Source organism: Apteryx rowi, unplaced genomic scaffold, assembly GCF_003343035.1.
Source record: "Apteryx rowi isolate R43461 unplaced genomic scaffold, aptRow1 scaffold_27, whole genome shotgun sequence".
Taxonomy (NCBI): Eukaryota; Metazoa; Chordata; class Aves; order Apterygiformes; family Apterygidae; genus Apteryx; species Apteryx rowi.
This window is the reverse complement of record NW_020449085.1, coordinates 480,480-498,253: the sequence shown is the minus strand read 5'-3', so window position 1 is coordinate 498,253 and position 17,774 is coordinate 480,480. Positions and strand designations below refer to the sequence as shown.

General features: G+C 45.8%; 1 protein-coding gene across 1 annotated transcript in view; it reads right to left on the bottom strand.

Moving 5' to 3' along the window:
• Positions 1–3,117: 3,117 nt before the first annotated feature.
• Positions 3,118–17,774, bottom strand: part of OAZ2 (ornithine decarboxylase antizyme 2) — a 25,307-nt gene continuing 10,650 nt past the window's right edge. Inside the window, 6 exon segments of the mRNA XM_026068358.1 lie at positions 3,118–4,740; positions 6,376–6,461; positions 8,213–8,388; positions 14,263–14,343; positions 14,345–14,476; positions 15,166–15,219. Coding sequence (XP_025924143.1) covers positions 4,607–4,740; positions 6,376–6,461; positions 8,213–8,388; positions 14,263–14,343; positions 14,345–14,476; positions 15,166–15,219 — 663 coding nt within the window. The 3' untranslated portion in view covers positions 3,118–4,606.

The window sequence follows — 17,774 nt, the reverse complement described above, 5'->3', positions numbered from 1 at the left end:
TGCCCCTCGAAGAGGGGCATCTGCTCACCGCAGTCTCAGTAGGGTTCCAACTGAGTCTCCCTTTAGGTGTTAAGTGAAAAAAACAGGTTAAGCCAAATAGGTTTGAAGTTTGACCCGTTTTCAGTTTTCCTATTCAGCGCCTGCGCGTGGGGCAGGGTGGCTGGCTCAGAGGCCTTGTGCTGAGCCAGGTCCCCCGACCCCGCTGCGCACCAGGCCTTGCGCTCCCAACCCCCTGCCTGCTGGGTCCCCCCACCCCAGCTCCTGCTCACCGGGCCCTGCGGTCCCGCTCCTCTGCCTGCGGGGTGCCGAGACTCCCAAACGCTGGCCCACCGAGCCCCATGGTCCCAGCCCCCTGCCCGCCAAGCCCTGCCGTCCCCCAGCCCCCCCTGCCTGCCCAGCCCCACGAGTGGGAGGCCTGCCAGGGTGTTGAAGCGTTGATGTTTATAGCTCTTGTTTCCATTGGAGTTGCTGTGTTGGGTTTCATTTCAGTCTTCCTGATTCTGCCCTTCTGTAAAGTGTACATTATTACCAAGTTCCTTGTTTTTTTTATATATATATATAAATATATATATATATACAAACTGTACTCTTCTTGCCTTTGTACATTTGGGCAAGGAGAGAGAATAAATCTTTTTAAGAGACAATCACAAACCTGCGAGGGTGGCGTTTTCTTCCTGTCACTGCTCTCCCTGAATGCTGCTCCTCTGCCCCCCCCCCCCAAAAGATACGGCCACCCATCCCAGAGGGCTTGGAGGGGGCAGCCAAGGGGCCTTAACTAGACCTGCAGCCTGGCTGCTCTTCGAACTGAGCCCTTCAGTGAGGCATCGGGGCTTTCACCAGTTGGGCATTTCTCCTCACCGGCCTGTTAGCAGCCTGGGGAGCCGGCCTTGGTGTCCTCACCATGGCGCGCTGGCGGCTGGGATGCACATCCCGGCTGATCGTTTTTTTCTCCAAGGAGCCAGCCGCTGAGCTGTCCCCAGGATGGGACCCCCTCCCTGAGCGGCAGCGCCAGAGCCAGCGTCGCTGCCCCTGTGACAGGCCAGGCCTGCGCAACCGCCTGACGTCCCCTTGCCATTTAAAGCCCTGGAAATGCAGTTAAAGGGATAACTGATTAAGGGCCTGGTCGGAAAGGTCAGCTGCCCAGGGGTAACTGGAGTAATTAAGGTTTTAATGGGCCCCAATTATATAATGAGACAAGCTGGGGGTGGGGTGGCACATAGCAGCTCTGGATGTTGTGCTGGGCACACTGGCACTCCAGGCCCAGGTTGCCCCCTGCAATCTGGTGTCTGGGGCAGCGGTCAGATCCCCACAGGGCCTGGTGGGGGCTTTTCCCACCCATCTCCCTGACAGCACCTGCTGGACCCTGCACCCCCACCTCACCCGCTGCCCCTGCCGGGATCCCAGCAGCCAGGGAGCACCCAGCCTCAGCACCCACTGCCAGGAGCCCAAACCCAAGACAACAGTAACACCCCGCCCTCTGCCTGTGATGGGTCCCTGCAAGCCCAGCCCCACTGGGCTGGTGCAACCTCAGCCCTTCGCAAAGCATCCAGGTTTGCTGGCTGGGCTGAAGCTGCACCCCAAGTGCCCTGAACGCTACTGAGGACCATTGCTTGCACCCTGTTTCAGCACCCGATTTGGGCGCGAGACCTTGGAGCAGGCAGGTTCGTGCTCCCAGCACCTTCCCCTGGGAGCCTGCTGATGGCAGGGGCTGCATCATCATTCATGCCACCCCTCGCTCCCATCTGCTCGCTCACACACCATCCAGCTGGAGCTCCAGCAGCAGGCCTGGACCAGGCCAGCCTGTTACCAGCACACACAAAGAGCTCAGCCCCAGGGAAACCCCACGGGAGTGCCTGTCCCTTCCTTAGCCTACAAGGGTCCTGCCACATGGGATACAGAGCCAAGCAGGCTGTAGAAATTTGTTTTTCCCTTATCAAACCCCTTTCACAAGCCTAGGGAGGTCGCCAGAGCTGCTTTTTTGTTGTGTATGGAAGGCACCAGGAAGGCAGCACACACAGCAGCCAAAACACACCAGGTGGAGGCTGGTACAGACTCAGTGGCAGTTCCAGCTGGGACCCTGCTGGCAGGCTCTGCCACATGGTGGCTATATGCAGCAGGTACCACCCAGAGACCAGAAATGCACATTTTCAGCTTTCAGAAAGCTGTTTCTAAAGAAATTAAGGGATCCGAGACCTTTGCATTTGGCCACAATTGCTCAGCTACAGGCAGGAAGCTAGCCCGTTATCTTGTGAAGTTACCTGCCTGAATTAAATTGAATTAACAGGGGGTCTGTGACAGTCTTTGGTTGCTCGCAGAGGATCGAATGCCAGCCCAGACTGCAGTTTAACCAGCACTGGAGACTGTCCCAGCTCAGTGCTCCCAAGTACCCATGTGCAGGACCTTGCAATCAGGCAGCAGGCTGATTAACACAGCTGCTAACTTTACTGCAAGGAAGCAGCAAACGGATTCCTATTCCCAGCAGGTTAGAGAGGGAAAGAGCTAGAGGCAGAAAAGGAGAGCCCTGGGGCAGGATCAGGGCCCAGAGCGTGCAAAAACACCCTGGGAGTCACCAGCAAGCCTGCAAAAGGAGTCCTGGGGGCTCTGGCTGGGAATGGGACAGGAACAGGGGTAAAGCTTCTGCCTTTCAACCCATTGATAGTATGAATCCTGGAATGAGAAATGTGTTCTTTAACAAGGGAATGCGTACAGGGTCTCTGCTGCTTTCAGTGCTCTTAGAGCAAGGACAGGAAGCAAAAGGCATCACTGCTGAGCCAGGACCAGCATGAGCATGGAGCCACAGTAAAGCTAGTGCAGAGCTGTTGCCATCAGCACAACTCAGTCTTCGATTTTAAGCCAGCCCCAGCTCCCATTAGCGTAGTTCACAGCTTCAGTCCTGAAAGGCACTGAGGAGGCAGGAGCAGAGAATTGGAATTTAATGTCCCCTTTGATGAAATTTGGCCATTGCATTGGACTAGAGCCCTGGCCATTCAGCTCAGCCTGGAAGGATTGGGAAGAACAGCCCTGCCCTCGTCCAAATGGGCCAGCCACGCACTTCCTTGCCATGTCCATGTTTGTCCTACTTTCATTCTGTTGGAGGGGAAGGAGGGAAGAGAGACACAAACTTTAAGATGATTTATTCACACAAACTTATATCCCGGCCCCACCTCTCTCCCCCAGACAAAACACACTGACCATGACGTTTATGGAATGGCTTGGCTTCAGCTTTTAACAAAATCCTCCACAGAAAAGTGAGAGCATAACAAAGCACACAAGGACAATTCCACACGCAAGCAGCCAGGCCAGGAAGAGAGCTCACAACATGTCTCCAGGGCACAGTTTATAAATACACCCTTCTCATGTGGCATTCAAAGAAAGCCAGCCAGGTTACATCCAAATGGCCTGAAGACAAGAGCACAACCTCATTCTCCAGCATTAGAAGCGGCAGGATTGAAATGTGAGCTACAGCTAGCAACGCCACCGTCCCATCCCTCCAGCCTCCTCTGGGAGATCCCCAGGATGGGAGAACTGTCTCACAGTCTGCACAAGTGCACGTTACTAGCAGAGCTGCCTTCCACACCTGTCCCCGCACACGATTCCCTTTGGTTTGGATACAGCTGTTATCTCAGTGTCTCGAGATTTCTTTGGAAAGGTCAGGAGGAAGAAAAAAAGGTGTGACAACAGCCAAGGGCCTGCTCCTTACTGGTCCTTGGGAAGAGACTGAATGTGCGAGCTTTTTAGGCTCTTTGGACCATCAAAACCATCACACCACAGGTAGGTAAGGAAACATTCCCCCAGACTAGAGGTATTGCTCCGAACACTCACTTGACCCTATATAAGCAGAGTACCATTGCAGCATTAAGGGAGGCCTACAAAAAGGCTCTTTTCCTTTTAAATAAGCAGCCCCAGCTGTGTGAAGTTAATCTGAATGCCCCTTTTATTGAATGCTGTGATAGTGCAGTGGTAACATTGAACAGAGTAAGACTGCTTAAACAAAAGCTGGAAGAGCAAGAAGTTTTTTTTAGAAAAAAAGTTAAACCAGTTAAACAGCATCGGTTACCCCAGAGCAGAGACGCATAGGGGTTTTAACGTAGTGTTAAAAGTTAACTCAAGCACATCTCTTCCATGTGTCTAACACCCCAAACATGCCTTATACTTAAGAGTCTGAGTGAAAATAAGAAGGTAGTCTGTCAGATGAGCACACACCACACATCAGGTGATCAGAAAAGAACCAACACTGATTTAGAAAAGTCAAGGAGTTGATACTGCATCTACCGCTGTGCTTCCCTACGCTGCCAGGCTCCCACGCACGGCCTGGGCACGAGGCGCCTCTAGGCTAACACACCACACAGCTGTATGTAAAGAGCTCCTATGCCAGTTCATAAACATCTTCCATTTACTATTTGGTGATTACATGTGTGTATATATAGTTCTCTAGGCAACACATTTCAATGAGATAGTCAACTCTGAGGATACACAGGCCAATCTAACAATGAGAAATGCAGTTTCAGTCCAACAGAAGCTTGTTTTCCCTTTCCTCAAGAAAGGAGATTTAACCCTCTCTCCCCTCAAAAGCATTTTCAGATCGAACTGAAGTCCCCTGCTGCAGCTATTCTTCATCAGAGGAAGAGTTCTGATCCAGGGGGTACACCATGAACATCACGTCCGGTCGTGACGGGACAGAGGGGTGACCAGGCCTCACGATTTCAAAGCCCAAGAAGCTGAATGTCTTCAGGAGCGGAGCTACCAAAGAGAAGGAAATTGTTACCATCAGGAATGTTGCTCTTTACCCGAAAAGTCATTAGCCTCAAAGTACAAGGGCATTAAACGTGCCTGTGAGCTAGCAGCACATCCAGAGCTTCCTGCACAAAAAGAAACCATTTAACATAACAGTCCTCTTCAACAAGACATCTTGTCTCTTCCTGCATTCATTGCAGTTGCTCCTAGGTGTAAAGGGGATTTTAACCTCTACAGAGGACGAGATTGCTCTGTGTTTATTTTGTGATGTCTGTTCCATCCCTTCTGAGTAACAGCTACACTTGTCATCTACTTGCACCAGCTGCCCAGCTGCACTTGGCCAGGATGCCTGTAGCTACCTCACAGCATACCAAAGGTTTCGTTTCATATTCAATGGGCTGCCCCCAGAAGCAGCAAACAAGGAATCTACTTTAACAGAGACAGGAAAGCTCTGTCCAGTCCCTGAATGAAGGACCTGGAGCTCAGACTGGAAACCTCAGACAGCTCAACAGAGCTTGGTGCATTCCCCCAGGAAAACCATGCACAGAACAAATTCATAGTGGGGTAAGTCCAGAAGCTCCACCTCATCTGACTGAGACAAGATATATTACAGATTATCTGGATGCCCGTCCCCTTGTCACTAAGCGATCACTTCCCTGTGAGCTGTGTAAATTACTTTGGTACAATATCTAATCTCTACAGCACCCACTGATGATTAACTTCAAGCTACTGAACAGTCATGCAGATGAGCTCCTATATACTAGTACTTTTCCTCCATTTGAAGATAACTCTTGATACCGTGACACAGAATGGCATCTTCCTGGGTTCAGTGCAATTTAGCTCTAACAGCACTGCTCCAACTGAGAAAAGGCAGCGCAGCTCATGAAGTAGCAGAGTAAAATTAGAATTAAGAAAAGGTTTGAATTATTCCTACCATAGCAATTGCTTGGTTGCTAGCCTGCATCTAGTAAAATTTAAAATGACGCCTCCATAGCTTGGTACCTYGCCACAAATCTCCTCAAACTTCTGTGCTCTAATCACTCATCCATTACATCTATCTTTAGATACTAATGCAGCCCCCTTAAGCCATAAGCATCTATAGTCAGGGTCAGGATTACCTGTAAGTCTAGGAAGGGCAAAAGTGCTGGAGGATCTTTAAAAAAGCAGATGAGCATCAGAGCAATGAGCTGGAAGTGTTTAGTTCCCAGGTCATAACCTCTCCCCAGTCTCCCTTTCCAAATCACACAAGCCTGATGCCAAAAGGATACCTTCACTCCTTACCCAAGAAGAAATATTAACTGATTTCTGGCCAAGAAAATATCCCAAATTACTCAAGAACAGCTTTCCTCTGAGAGTTCTGGTAACAATTTAACTGCGGGACACCAAAGCAAGCCCAGCTGGAGAAACTAAATATTCCCTTTCCCTTAGTCCCAAGAAAGGACTTTTATCTGGATAAGTTATTTCCTCTATGAGAAACATTTTCTAGTGTGTAAGAAAAAACCATAAAAATTATGCATGTCACACAATTACTGCAATAGGAAGCTTACTGTGAAGCTTTGCCTTGGGATCACCAGATTTTTGTACAGATTTAGTAGTGTCATTTTAGTTCTAGGGAGAAAACCTCACAGTGGGAGTTCTCACCTCTATCTTCTCTGCTTTTTCTGAAGCAAATAAAGACGTAGTTTACTTTCATTTTTTCTTCAGCAAATTCCAACAGTGCTGATAACCTGACAAGGAAGAAGACAAAAGATCATCAGCTATAGGAAGTCCTGTCCTGAGGAAGCCACTGGGCACTATCAACTGTTTGGATGTTTTAAGGCAGAAAGATTACTTGTTTACAGACACAAATCCCATCTTACAGAAACAATGGATGCTGAAACAATGGACTTCCTGCTTTGCTATCCTATCCTCACACAAAGTCACGGAGCAAGTCCGTGTCCTTGGTTGTCTGCAGGCCAGCATGCACAAACACCCATCCCTATGGGCCAGTAATTTCGTACAGAAGTCTTCATATGTGGGAAGCTAAAGTTTGCAGCTCTTCTGTAGCCAGACTACATTCCCTCCACTGGTAACACACACTAGGGATCTGTAAGCTTTGTACTTTATGAAAAAGAGGGCTAGGGCCAGGCAGAAGAGAAGAGAAGACCATCACTGAAGGAGCATGTGCACAGGCAGAGCTGTCTGGGGACACATCATCTGCATGGCACAGCTTAAAACCACACCGTAAATCCAAGCTTCCTTTCCAGCAGAAATGTTTCTGTCACCTCTTCATGGAAGCAAAGCTGCATTAGCCCCTGTCTGAGCCCCCAGGATCAGCACAGCGTAGCTGTCTCTGTCACTGCTGACCTTATAAGCAGCTATGATGCACACTGCCACAGCAGTGACAAACAGGACTTCAAACGAGATCTAATTAAACAGCAGTCAGTGAGACTGGAGTGCACCAAGGGAGATTAAATTTGCAAGGATTTTGTTAATATGATAATGAACTTTTTTAATTATAGCCTCTACTAGGCTGTTTTCCCTCGCTAAAAATAATCTTACAAAATTATGCTTTAAGTCATGATGACATAGGTAGGTAAATACCCTCACGGGAGAATCTGCTCCTACGAGAGCAGGCACTTGGACAGCTAGAGGATTCGTGGGCTGACTGCAGAAAGTATACAAAATGTTTATGGATTCAGATTCAAATGAGACAAGGGTGAGACAGCAGGAATACTGGCACTCACTGAAGGTGTCCAATGAGATTTTTTTCATAATTAGCTTGTGTCATGTAATGTGATGAAGTTTATTTCAACATTTAGAAGGAGTTCAGCGAGTTCTGCACAGGACTCCACTAAAGCCACATCTATACTACTGTGCTCTCTGCCAGCAGAGATCTCTGGCAAAGCGCTTGGCAGGAAGTAGCTGCTCTGGAAGCTGCATTTACACAAACTTCTCAGAGCAGAGCTGTCTGGACAAAACACTACCTTCTTCTGCCAACAGAGAAAAATCAGACTCTGGCACAGCCAAAAGCCCGCGTGGCAGTGGTCCAAGAGCAGATCCACCTACTGATGAGAAGTAGCACATCAATATAATGGAGTCTTTCCCTGAAAGAGGGAAAAAATACTTGCCAAAATAACTTTGCCAAGTGGCCAGTAGAACAGAACTGGAGAAAGACTTGTGGATTTCTGCACATCAAAGCATGCAAAGAATTATTCCACTCATTCATCACTTATTTCTCATTAGCATAAGAAAACAGTCTGAAAAGAGTAGCCTGTCTTAAATGATCATCTAGGGGAAAGGATATATGGAGAACCAAAAGAAGGAGGACACTTTGAGAAGGAGGGAGTAAGGAAATATTTTAGATATACAAACCAGGAACAGAGGTGCCATACATACAGCCCACCTGTTCCCCCCGCCACACACACAGCATCACCAACATAAGCAAAACATTGCTCCCTGAGGACCTGCAGACACCGCTCTGGGATCCTGGACTTACCCTTCTTTGCTTCCATCAGCTAATAATCCATCAGGGATTTCCACAAAGAGGCTCTGATTAGAGAGCACTGCATCCCAGGAGGAGGTCTTCACCTCTGTGACCTTGTACTGGAAGTGGACAATATGAGGCTTCCCTTCGTGCACTGGGACATCTTGGTTAACAGTGATCTTCTCGTCCTGCACATTGTAGAGGAGCAGGGGGAAGAGAAAAAGCTCATAAAATAGGCTATAGTGTTTCAGTGCCCTTCAACACCAGGTAACACAAGCCCTATAAGCGTGAGCCTGGTACAAAAAGATTTTACAGCAGTATGTTAGAGTTGAACTTCTAAATGGACCTTAAATGCATTAGGTGCAAAACACATGTTGAACAGGATTCTTCCCACTGGGTCTTAAAAAAAAAAAAGATAATAATATGTAAGTAATCAAAGAACAGATTTAGAATTTCCAGCTCCTCCCAGACAGGCATTTAACCCCACCACACTTTTGTTTAGAAGCAAGTGTCCTAAGACACTAGCCAGCCAGTTCTAAGAACTGTACCTTATTAAGGTTTATTGGGTTAAATACCAGAAGCTGGGAGGATTCAAGAGAACTATCTCATGAAATTATAGACCAAAAGTTATTAAGAGACTGTGCTTAAGTGCACATGCAAAGAGATTCTCAAAGGCATTTTCGATGGAAATCCCCTGCTGAAAAGCTGGGGTCAGCCTTACAGCCTGAACTGGATCCAGAGTTAGTCTATCACTAAAATTCGTCAGCATGGGACCTGCCATAGCTCAAGAAGGTATGCACAATCAGATGCAAGATCTCATCCGAGTCCGAGCACCCTGAGCACTTGCAAGGGGTTAAAAGCCATTGTTCTAAACTACCTGCATTTTCCAGAATACCTTGCTTTTATTCTGGCCTAACACATCCAAAAAAGAGTGAAAAAGTAAAATCCTAACAGCTAGGGGAGTATAATTAAAGAGATCCAAATGCAAACTAAAATGGTATTATAATCTTATTGAGAAGAACATTATACTTTTCCCCTTCCCCCCCTTCAGCTGAGGGACACACCAAAATGAGTATTCAGACCTCAGGGTGATTTTTAGTCATGTTTTCCAGTTCAAGTGAATGCAGTTTTGCCTATTTACATTATATTAAATTTCTGGGTAGCAAAAGCCCATTCATTCACCACAAGTCCCAGCCACATCTTTGAAGAGCAGTTCATGAACTACCCTTCAAAGAATACAACTCCAACCAACAAGCTGGAATAGTATCTGCTGCTATAGTCTGACCAGTTTTATTGCATTTCCCCTCCCTCTCCCCACATTCTTTAAGAGATGACCACAAATTGCTTTCCTAGATTTTATAACCAACTGGTATGGCAAGTGTTTTGCCTCCTGATATAAGGGAGGAAAATACATAGCACAGAGAATTCAAAAGTAGACAGAAGTTATACAGATTTGAAGACTGTGATTAGGTCTTTTCCAGGGACCACAAGCATAAACATCCCTCTCTAATACTGCTCTAACTAGAATGGCAAAGCATGCCATTCTGCTTTGAATTCTGCTTAATAGTCCCTAGAAAACAGTTTAATGGTTAAACTCCATTCCTTCTCCTGGCAATTTTTGTAGACAGTTGGCTTCCCCAATAGCGATTTCCATATTTCATGGCAAAAAGCACCAATGAAATAAAGAAATTCCTTAGGTTCCCAAGTTAACATGTCAACTGCAGTGGATGCTAAATTGTCCCCCTCTGCTTGGTTAGGGCTCACCCATACTGAATCTGTCACGTTTATGAAGTTACCTGGACTACTTGAAAGACAGAAGTAAATCAGATATCAGAGCTAATTCCAGTTTTGTTCCTGCATCACAGGAAGAGACAGCCTTGGGAAACTGCATGCTCCTCTCTCCTTAACAGCTTCAACAGGTGAGGTGGGAAGTGTTATACTCCACACAGGTCACTAGATGAGTGGCATCTAATGGGCATTTGTTTTTACTGTGCAGAAAGTGCCTCCATCTCAGGAAAGATCTTCCTCTCAAATAAGAATCTATTTTAGCAGGGTGGTTAGTTCAGCAACTCATTATGAACTTTGATCTGCTGATGATCACCATATACACAGATGGACTGACAACACAAGCAGCAGTGACACTGCTGTGAAACAATATTATCACACCAGAATAGCTTTAAATGCATCATAATTAGGTATACACATTCTTTAGCCATAAAGCCCACAGGCAGCAAGAACAGCACTGAAAGCTTAGTCCAGTTTGGACCTGTCATAAAGAAGTATTTCTCCTCCCAACCATAAGACGTGGGGTGCAAATACATCGGCAACCAATGGCACTCATTAATGGGGAGAGATTCCTCAGCATTATTGCTCTTTGAAGCAGACATTTGCTTTTAGGTGTTCTAAACTATTAAGGCATAAGTATCAGTGAAAGACCAGTGGTTCAGCCAAAACACATTTCTGAACATTTCTAGGCTCTCAAGTCTGCAGTCCCAGCATTTTAATTCCTATTATCACGTGTATTAAAAGAGGCCCCTCTTGGCTTGACAACTGTGACAAGAAAGAAGCCATTAAATATGTTAATGTTGGAGACAAAGTAACTCTTCATGTAAATCAGGAACTGCCTGCCTTTGGTAACTTGAGCAGGGGAAGCTGCATTTAAAGCCCACAAAGCTTAGCATAGCCTTGCTGAAAAAAAGGTTTACACTTCATCAGAATAAATATCCTGTGGGAAATAAGTTTATTCAGAGTTTGACAGAAGTTTTCATGGCTGTGCCCACTGCCTGGATTTAGTGCAGTTGGCTTAAAACTATAATAAGAAACTTAACTGCTGCTGCTCAAGGAGAGGTTAAATCAGACTGTGGCCAATAAGGCCAGAACTGAGCCAGTGGCAAGAGTTGTATCTGAGCGCAGGGAATGCTCTGCACTACTGGGGTGGATTTTTAAAAGCAGCAGAAGGGGCCTATGCACATCTTACTGGTGACTTTATAGGACCTTTTTACATTTGTTTTTACTATGCAGAAAGTGCCTTCATTTCAAAAAAGGTCTTCCTCTCCAGTAAGAAAAGCTCACAGATGTTTCTTTTCTTATACTTCACAAAAACAGGGCTAGGAAGCTGAGAAGAGCAGGCTGGGATTGACACATTGGAGGGGGAGGCACACATGCATTCGTGTAGAAAGACTGGCAGAAGCCAGAATTAGGAGGGGAAAAGCTTTCTGTGTCTTCTGGCTTAGCCCTTCTGTCACCAGCAGTTAGGCACTTTCAAAGACTTTCCCATGCACCCAAAGCTAGCAAGGTTTTTCACTTAAAAAAAACCCTAATGCAATAGCCTACTGTTCCAAAGGCAGCATAACTGCATGGATTAACAGAACCAGTTCTCCCAGTTCTTTGAGAATTAAGTTTACACAGCCTATCTTGGGCAGCTGATTTTATTTTTTTATTTCGGTGCATTAAAATAGAGTTAGCRAGATCCTGAGAAGAGAAGCTGTTCCTGTGAATCAGCAGCGCAGAATTCTTTGGAACGTGCTCAAAGCAAAATCCTATTTATGCAACAAATGTTCAGTTTTAGTTCACCCCTGCACAATCCCCCCGCCACGCTATCAGAGCCAAAAAAACTCACCAGGCTGTCTTTTATACATAACTGCCTAAATCATCAGCTCTCCAGCCTTGGGCTCCATTTCAGTCTGTTTTAGCCTCAAGGACCAGCTTCCACTCAGCACAATTCATTGTGCACAAGATTTTCCAATTCAGTTATATTCCTCAAGTGTCCTGAGGAGGACAGGAGGGACACCCCTACATGTTGGCAGTGGAAGGAGAAAGGATGTTACGATCTACTATAGCCAAGCAACTCTAGAAACCCGTGTACGCAGCCTAGCGTTGGCATGCACTACACCTGCAGACTCCTGCCAAGTTTGCTAGCCAGAGCACGTACTTCAGCTCAAAGCCCATGCTGCCTGTACGGCACCAGCTCTGACCACTGCTTCATTCCCAGCTCTGCAGTAAAGGCCCCTTGATAAAGGGCTGCACATTAAGTCTCGTAACACACGACACGACAAAAACTACAGGGAGCCCCAACTGCTTAATTTATAATGCTGTAGTATACAAGTATTGCGCTGCATACTCTGAAGGAGGCAGGCTCATACAGAAAGGTCATCTCTTGAACTAGAACAGCTCATACAGCTGGAAAAAGTACTTAAGCTTTTGGATCCAGATGCCTTTCCATGTCATACCGAAGCACGCTGGCTGAAAGGCTAGCCTGCCGTAACCGCAGCACCACTAACACAAGCAGGCTACTGAGGGGGGGCCCCCTCTCAGTAGCCTCAGAGGGAGTCTCAGGCTCTCAGAGAAAGTCCCAGTAACGTACGTCCAAGGTTAGAGTTTTAACTACTTGCATCACAAACTCCACAATGAAATGAACTATGTTCGGGAAGAGGCCGATTCTCTGACAGGTTCTGGTAGCAAACTAGATCCCGCCAGCAATAAACTGCAAAGAATTACATTCTTACTTCTGGGATGCATCTATCTAGACACCTCCTCCACAGGCAGCAACCCCTGCCTGCACACCACTGCCAACAGCTTCTGTGCTAATGGAAGGCCGTAACTGAAGTCAAATGCTTCAAAGCCTCCAAACTACGGTTCTTTCCAACAGCATCTCCTCCACATTGAGCCTATTTTCTGCTTTTGATCTTGTCCGGTGTGTACACAATGCTTGATAGAGACTAGCTTGCAAGAGTAAAAGTTGGAGGCTCCTCTATTTCTCATTCCCTCCCACTCCAAAGGGACACAGAGATAAGTCCTGAATCCTGTCGTGAAGCTACTTCCATCTCTCCTTTGTCCAAAAGGAAGGCAGCTGCACTGTTTGCTACATCTCTGAAGATGCTGTTCCTCAGCATTTCATACCCCTTTAACATCTGTGACAATTCAGCTCAGTAAAATGATGTTATATTATTCCAAAAATGTTAAGAGGCTACGCAGGGTAGAGAGATTGACATTTATATAACTACTTATTGTAGTCACAAGGTAAGCAGGTGGGGCACATGCTAAAAATTCACTAAGCTGGCACTAAAGAAAACTTCTCTGACAACAGACAAAAGCAACATTGGACTCCGATTCTCTCAAGAATTTCAGGAGGAGACTTTCACAACTGTGACCTGAAAAGGCCTGTATCTTTTTATCATATAAAATCTGGATGCCTCCCACAGTATAATTAAAATCAAGTCTAACACCTATGACAACATTTCTGTCTGAACAGTCAAATTTGCAAGCTTAGCAATAAATTCAGACTACCTCCTCTGAGAGCACTTTATTCCCTGGCTTGTGAAAAGCAGCCCCTATTCCAGAAGGGAGACAGATGTGTGCCACTACAATATAAAACAGAAAAGTTGTGCGAGTGCCAATTGCTCTGGAGAAAGGAATAGCCAATTCTCCTCATCTGCAAGCTAAAAGAAAAGGCCTCTTAAAATACAGAAGGCCACAAAGTGAGAAGTACAGATACATTTACCCCTAAAGAAGTCTGCAGACACAAACATTTTATTAGCTTCTCTCATCCTATGCATACATTCTAAGAATATTCTAATTTGAGAGATGGATGGCAGCCTCCTCTGAAGTCAGGAGAGTTATTCTGTATATCTGTTCAGGCAGTTCCTAGGCCCTGACAGCTTTGCCTTCTGGACTAGGGCATAGGAAGAAGCTTATCAACCATTTACTCCTCAGCACTTCACCTTTCTGCTTCCTGCTTCCTCTTTTTGCGAGACACTTAAGTTATTTCATGCGTTGATAATGTTGGCTCTGCACACAACAGCAGAAACAGAACTCTGGGAATGGGACAAGTCAAATATTTGTTGCAGACCTTTGAGAAAAAGTCTCTTGTTTCTCAATAAGCAGGTGATCTTTAGACAAAAGAGAGCTGCACGCAGCTCAGTGATATGCCAACAAGATTGCTGAAATTTCCCCATTTATTACTTTGGAATGGTTTGTATTTAACCCCACCAGACTGTAAAAGGAAACGAACACGGCTGTAACATAACTACAGGTGATTATACTAGGTATTAGATCATTCTCACCTTATATATCAGAGCTGAAAGAGAAGGATCCCTGCTACCCCCTCGCCCACCGGGGATCTTCGACAGTGGGTGAGGGGCATCAGGAGCACCACAGAGGCCCTGGAACAATGTGCCTGCAGCACTGCAGCTGGGGACAGTTACTCAAAGGTAAAATACTACTGCAAGAAAAAGAGAGAGAACACAAGGTTACATTAGCAGGATCAAGTTTCTGATGCTACAACTCCTCATGACAACTCAAAAACATTTGTGTGCCTGCTCCTCCACTGCACATCAGAGGCAGCTATCAAGCCTTTCAGTGCCTGGACATCTATATTAAAAACACTTACAGTCCAAGCTTTGTTGTATCAGAAAACGGTAGTGTTTTGTTTGAAACAGAGGAGGGGCTTTGTAGTGAAGAATTGAGAGAGTGCTGAGCAACCTCATGCTAATAAGGGACACCTGGAAGACTGCCAGTAGCAGATGGCTGGAAACGCATGACCAGATGAGCACACATTTTCTATAGACAAATATCTACAAATAGATCAACAGGATCCAGAAGGAGGAGGTTTAAGTTTCACATTTTCAAAATGAGGAGGAGTGAAAGGGCTCGTTCTTCAGCTATCTTGAACATACTATACAACATGTGAATTGACATTTTCACATGCAAATGAAACATCATACAAGCGTCCTTCAGCCCAACCCTGCATCTTACAAGTTCAGCCCACAGACTTTGCCCCAAGATCTACTTTTAAGAACTTGACACAAGCAAAAAGTTTCCCTTATAGTTGGTAAGTTTGCTTGGATCTCCTGCACATGGTTGATCAGGATCGCTTTGAACGCAGGCTTTAATACATACTCCAGCTTTTAGGAAGTCCACGAAAGCAAATTATTTTACTTCCGGAGCACTGCTTCCTTTATCAGTACCACAAAAACTCTTTGCTGAGGCACAGCGTAGCAGCAGTACTCCTCTAACAAAGCCTGCAAAAGCAAGGCAAAGAAAACAGTCTTTTTTCAGAGTTCCCATTATGGAACCCACCAGCACAAAGCTAGGTGAACACCACCTTTTCCACAACTTCCCTGAAAATCAAGGGGAATGCGAGGGTTTTTCAGCAAGCATAGTCAGTAAGGAACAAGACTATAAGGGAGAGCCTCCATATAAGTATCCACAACTTACTGTCTGTCCTAAAACTTTTCACACGAGTTGTTTCCAAGATAATGTTTTTCACTCCAATCCTCCCCTTTTCCTGTCCCCCTCCATGAGCTAGACAGCCTTAAGTATCAAAAGATTAAGTACTGAGTCACACTAGCAAAATCACTTGAACTTCCTCTACAGTATGCCAGAACATATACCAATAGTCTGCAAACGAACTACTGAAACATTTACGAATGCCAAAAAAATAACTTCAAAATGCAATTAAAACACAGGCAGAATACTTAAATGCTAAGATCTTGGCTATCCATCTCATACTGAAATAATCTTTCTACAGGAAACACAAATATTCTTCCTCCACATCTTTCCTCCTCCTCCAGGTTTGCTAGACAGTGTTCTTTAGCGGTGTTCCCATGTGGCCACGGCCTACAGCAGACTCCACTTGTAGAAAGGACCGCTTTAAACACACTAGGAAAAGATATTAAGCAGTTGTATTGAAGATGTCTCAGGGCAAAATCCTTTATACACATGCTCAGTTGTGTTTTGTATTAACACAGTCCTTCCTCCCGACATCACTGGGGCTATCAATGGACTAGTGTGCATTCAGTAGTAGTGGATGTGGAGAGGCATGACAAAGCACTTTGCTGTGCAATTCCCCACCCCCAGAAAGCTGTTGGCAGCTTTGTTATTCCCTTCCCTCCTCCCTCACCCCACACTCAACAATGTACTATTGATAGCTCTCTCCAACTTGTGGCCAATGCATCAAGAAGCTGGATAATGAAGTGGAGTTGTGGGGGGAAAAAAAAAAAAAAAAAAAAAGGCAGTAGTTTTCATGCAAAGCAGTTCAAGACACTTCCCAGTTTTTCTTCCTCTGGCACATGCAGAAGTCAAAACACAAGACCCCTTCAATCGCAAGCTCAACCCTCCTTGCAACACTGGGGCTTTGCTAGTCTCCAAAGCCCGGCCCAGATCTGCACATTACCTCTATCCTCACACAAAACTGCATGGCTACAGCCAGCCAGGGGCCTAAAAAACAGCACACTGGGCTTATGCAGGGGCAGTACCATCAGGCAACACAAAGAAGGCAAATTAGAAAAGCTTTTGCTTCTTCCAGACACATATTAGCAGCAGTCCTAGAAAGAACTTCACACAAGTGTCAAACTCCAACCATCTGAGGAAGTCTCATCCCTTGCTGTGTCTTCTACACACATGCAAGCAGTCTGTCATGATTCTGCTCTGGGAGATCCATCTATAGCTTAAAATTAGGATTACCCTCCCACCTGCTCCAGCCTCTCCCCTCTTCTGAGAAGCTGCTTTTCTTCAGCCAGGCAGCTTAGTTTAAAATAAAATGAATTTAGACCATCAAGGTCCTTTCACTAAGGAATTTCCCAAGCAAAAACTTCTTGACCAACTCCCACCCAAGATGAGTGCTGTTACCAAGCGTACATTTTTAGCCAGTTGGTATAACTTCAACCTGCAAGCTCTTAGTGATTTCAACTCTGTTCCCTACCCCTAGGAAGGGCAAAGTCAATAGTTTTGAGCCTAGTCACAACTGCTCTTCAGTATGCCTACAGATCCTTCACACTTGAAGTTCCAGGCCAGGGCTGCTTTTAATCCACAACAACTATCAGCAACTTTGGGTCTGGAAAGCTATAGTTTTTTTTTTTTTCCCTCCTCTTCTCTGAACGCTTGCGCCAGATGGAGAGATCTACAAGCTCCCATGACACTATGGAAATAAACTTTTTCTTTTTTAAACAGGCTCTGAAAAAGCAGCTGAACATAGCCCAGAATAAGAAGTCACTATGCAGTCTGCCATTACAAGCCATATAGTAAGGAATCTTATTTGAGGAGCAACTAGTATGCAATAATCTTAAGAATACAGCATAGCTCAAGTATCTGCTCTACATGCAACAGCCAAGAAACAAGGCCATCTTACACACATTCTCCGGGCTCTTATCTACACAATTTGATAGAGACTCAGGAAATGACACTTTTTAGACTGTAAACTAGGAAGAGGCAGACATAAGATAATTTGGCCAGTTGGGGGGGGGGGGGAGGAGGGAACAAAACAAAAACACTACTTGAAAATACCAGGGAGCAAGTTCATGACTGTTGAAAACCAACCTGCCAGGAAAATTACTGGATCTTTTCGTTACAGATGCTTGGAAATTGCTTTCCTTCCAAGGACAGAAATCTTTCTCGGTGTTAAGTACTTACTAGCAAAAGGTGCTCAGACACTCGCGAGGTGCCCCCCCCTCCCCCGAGGGAGGCCGCACCCCGACGCAGCCCCCCAGCCGTCCCCCCCCCCGACCTAATTCAGGTGCGACAACAGGCTCGCAAAAGGGAGCCGCCCTGAGGCGCCCCAAACCCGAGGGGGGTTTTA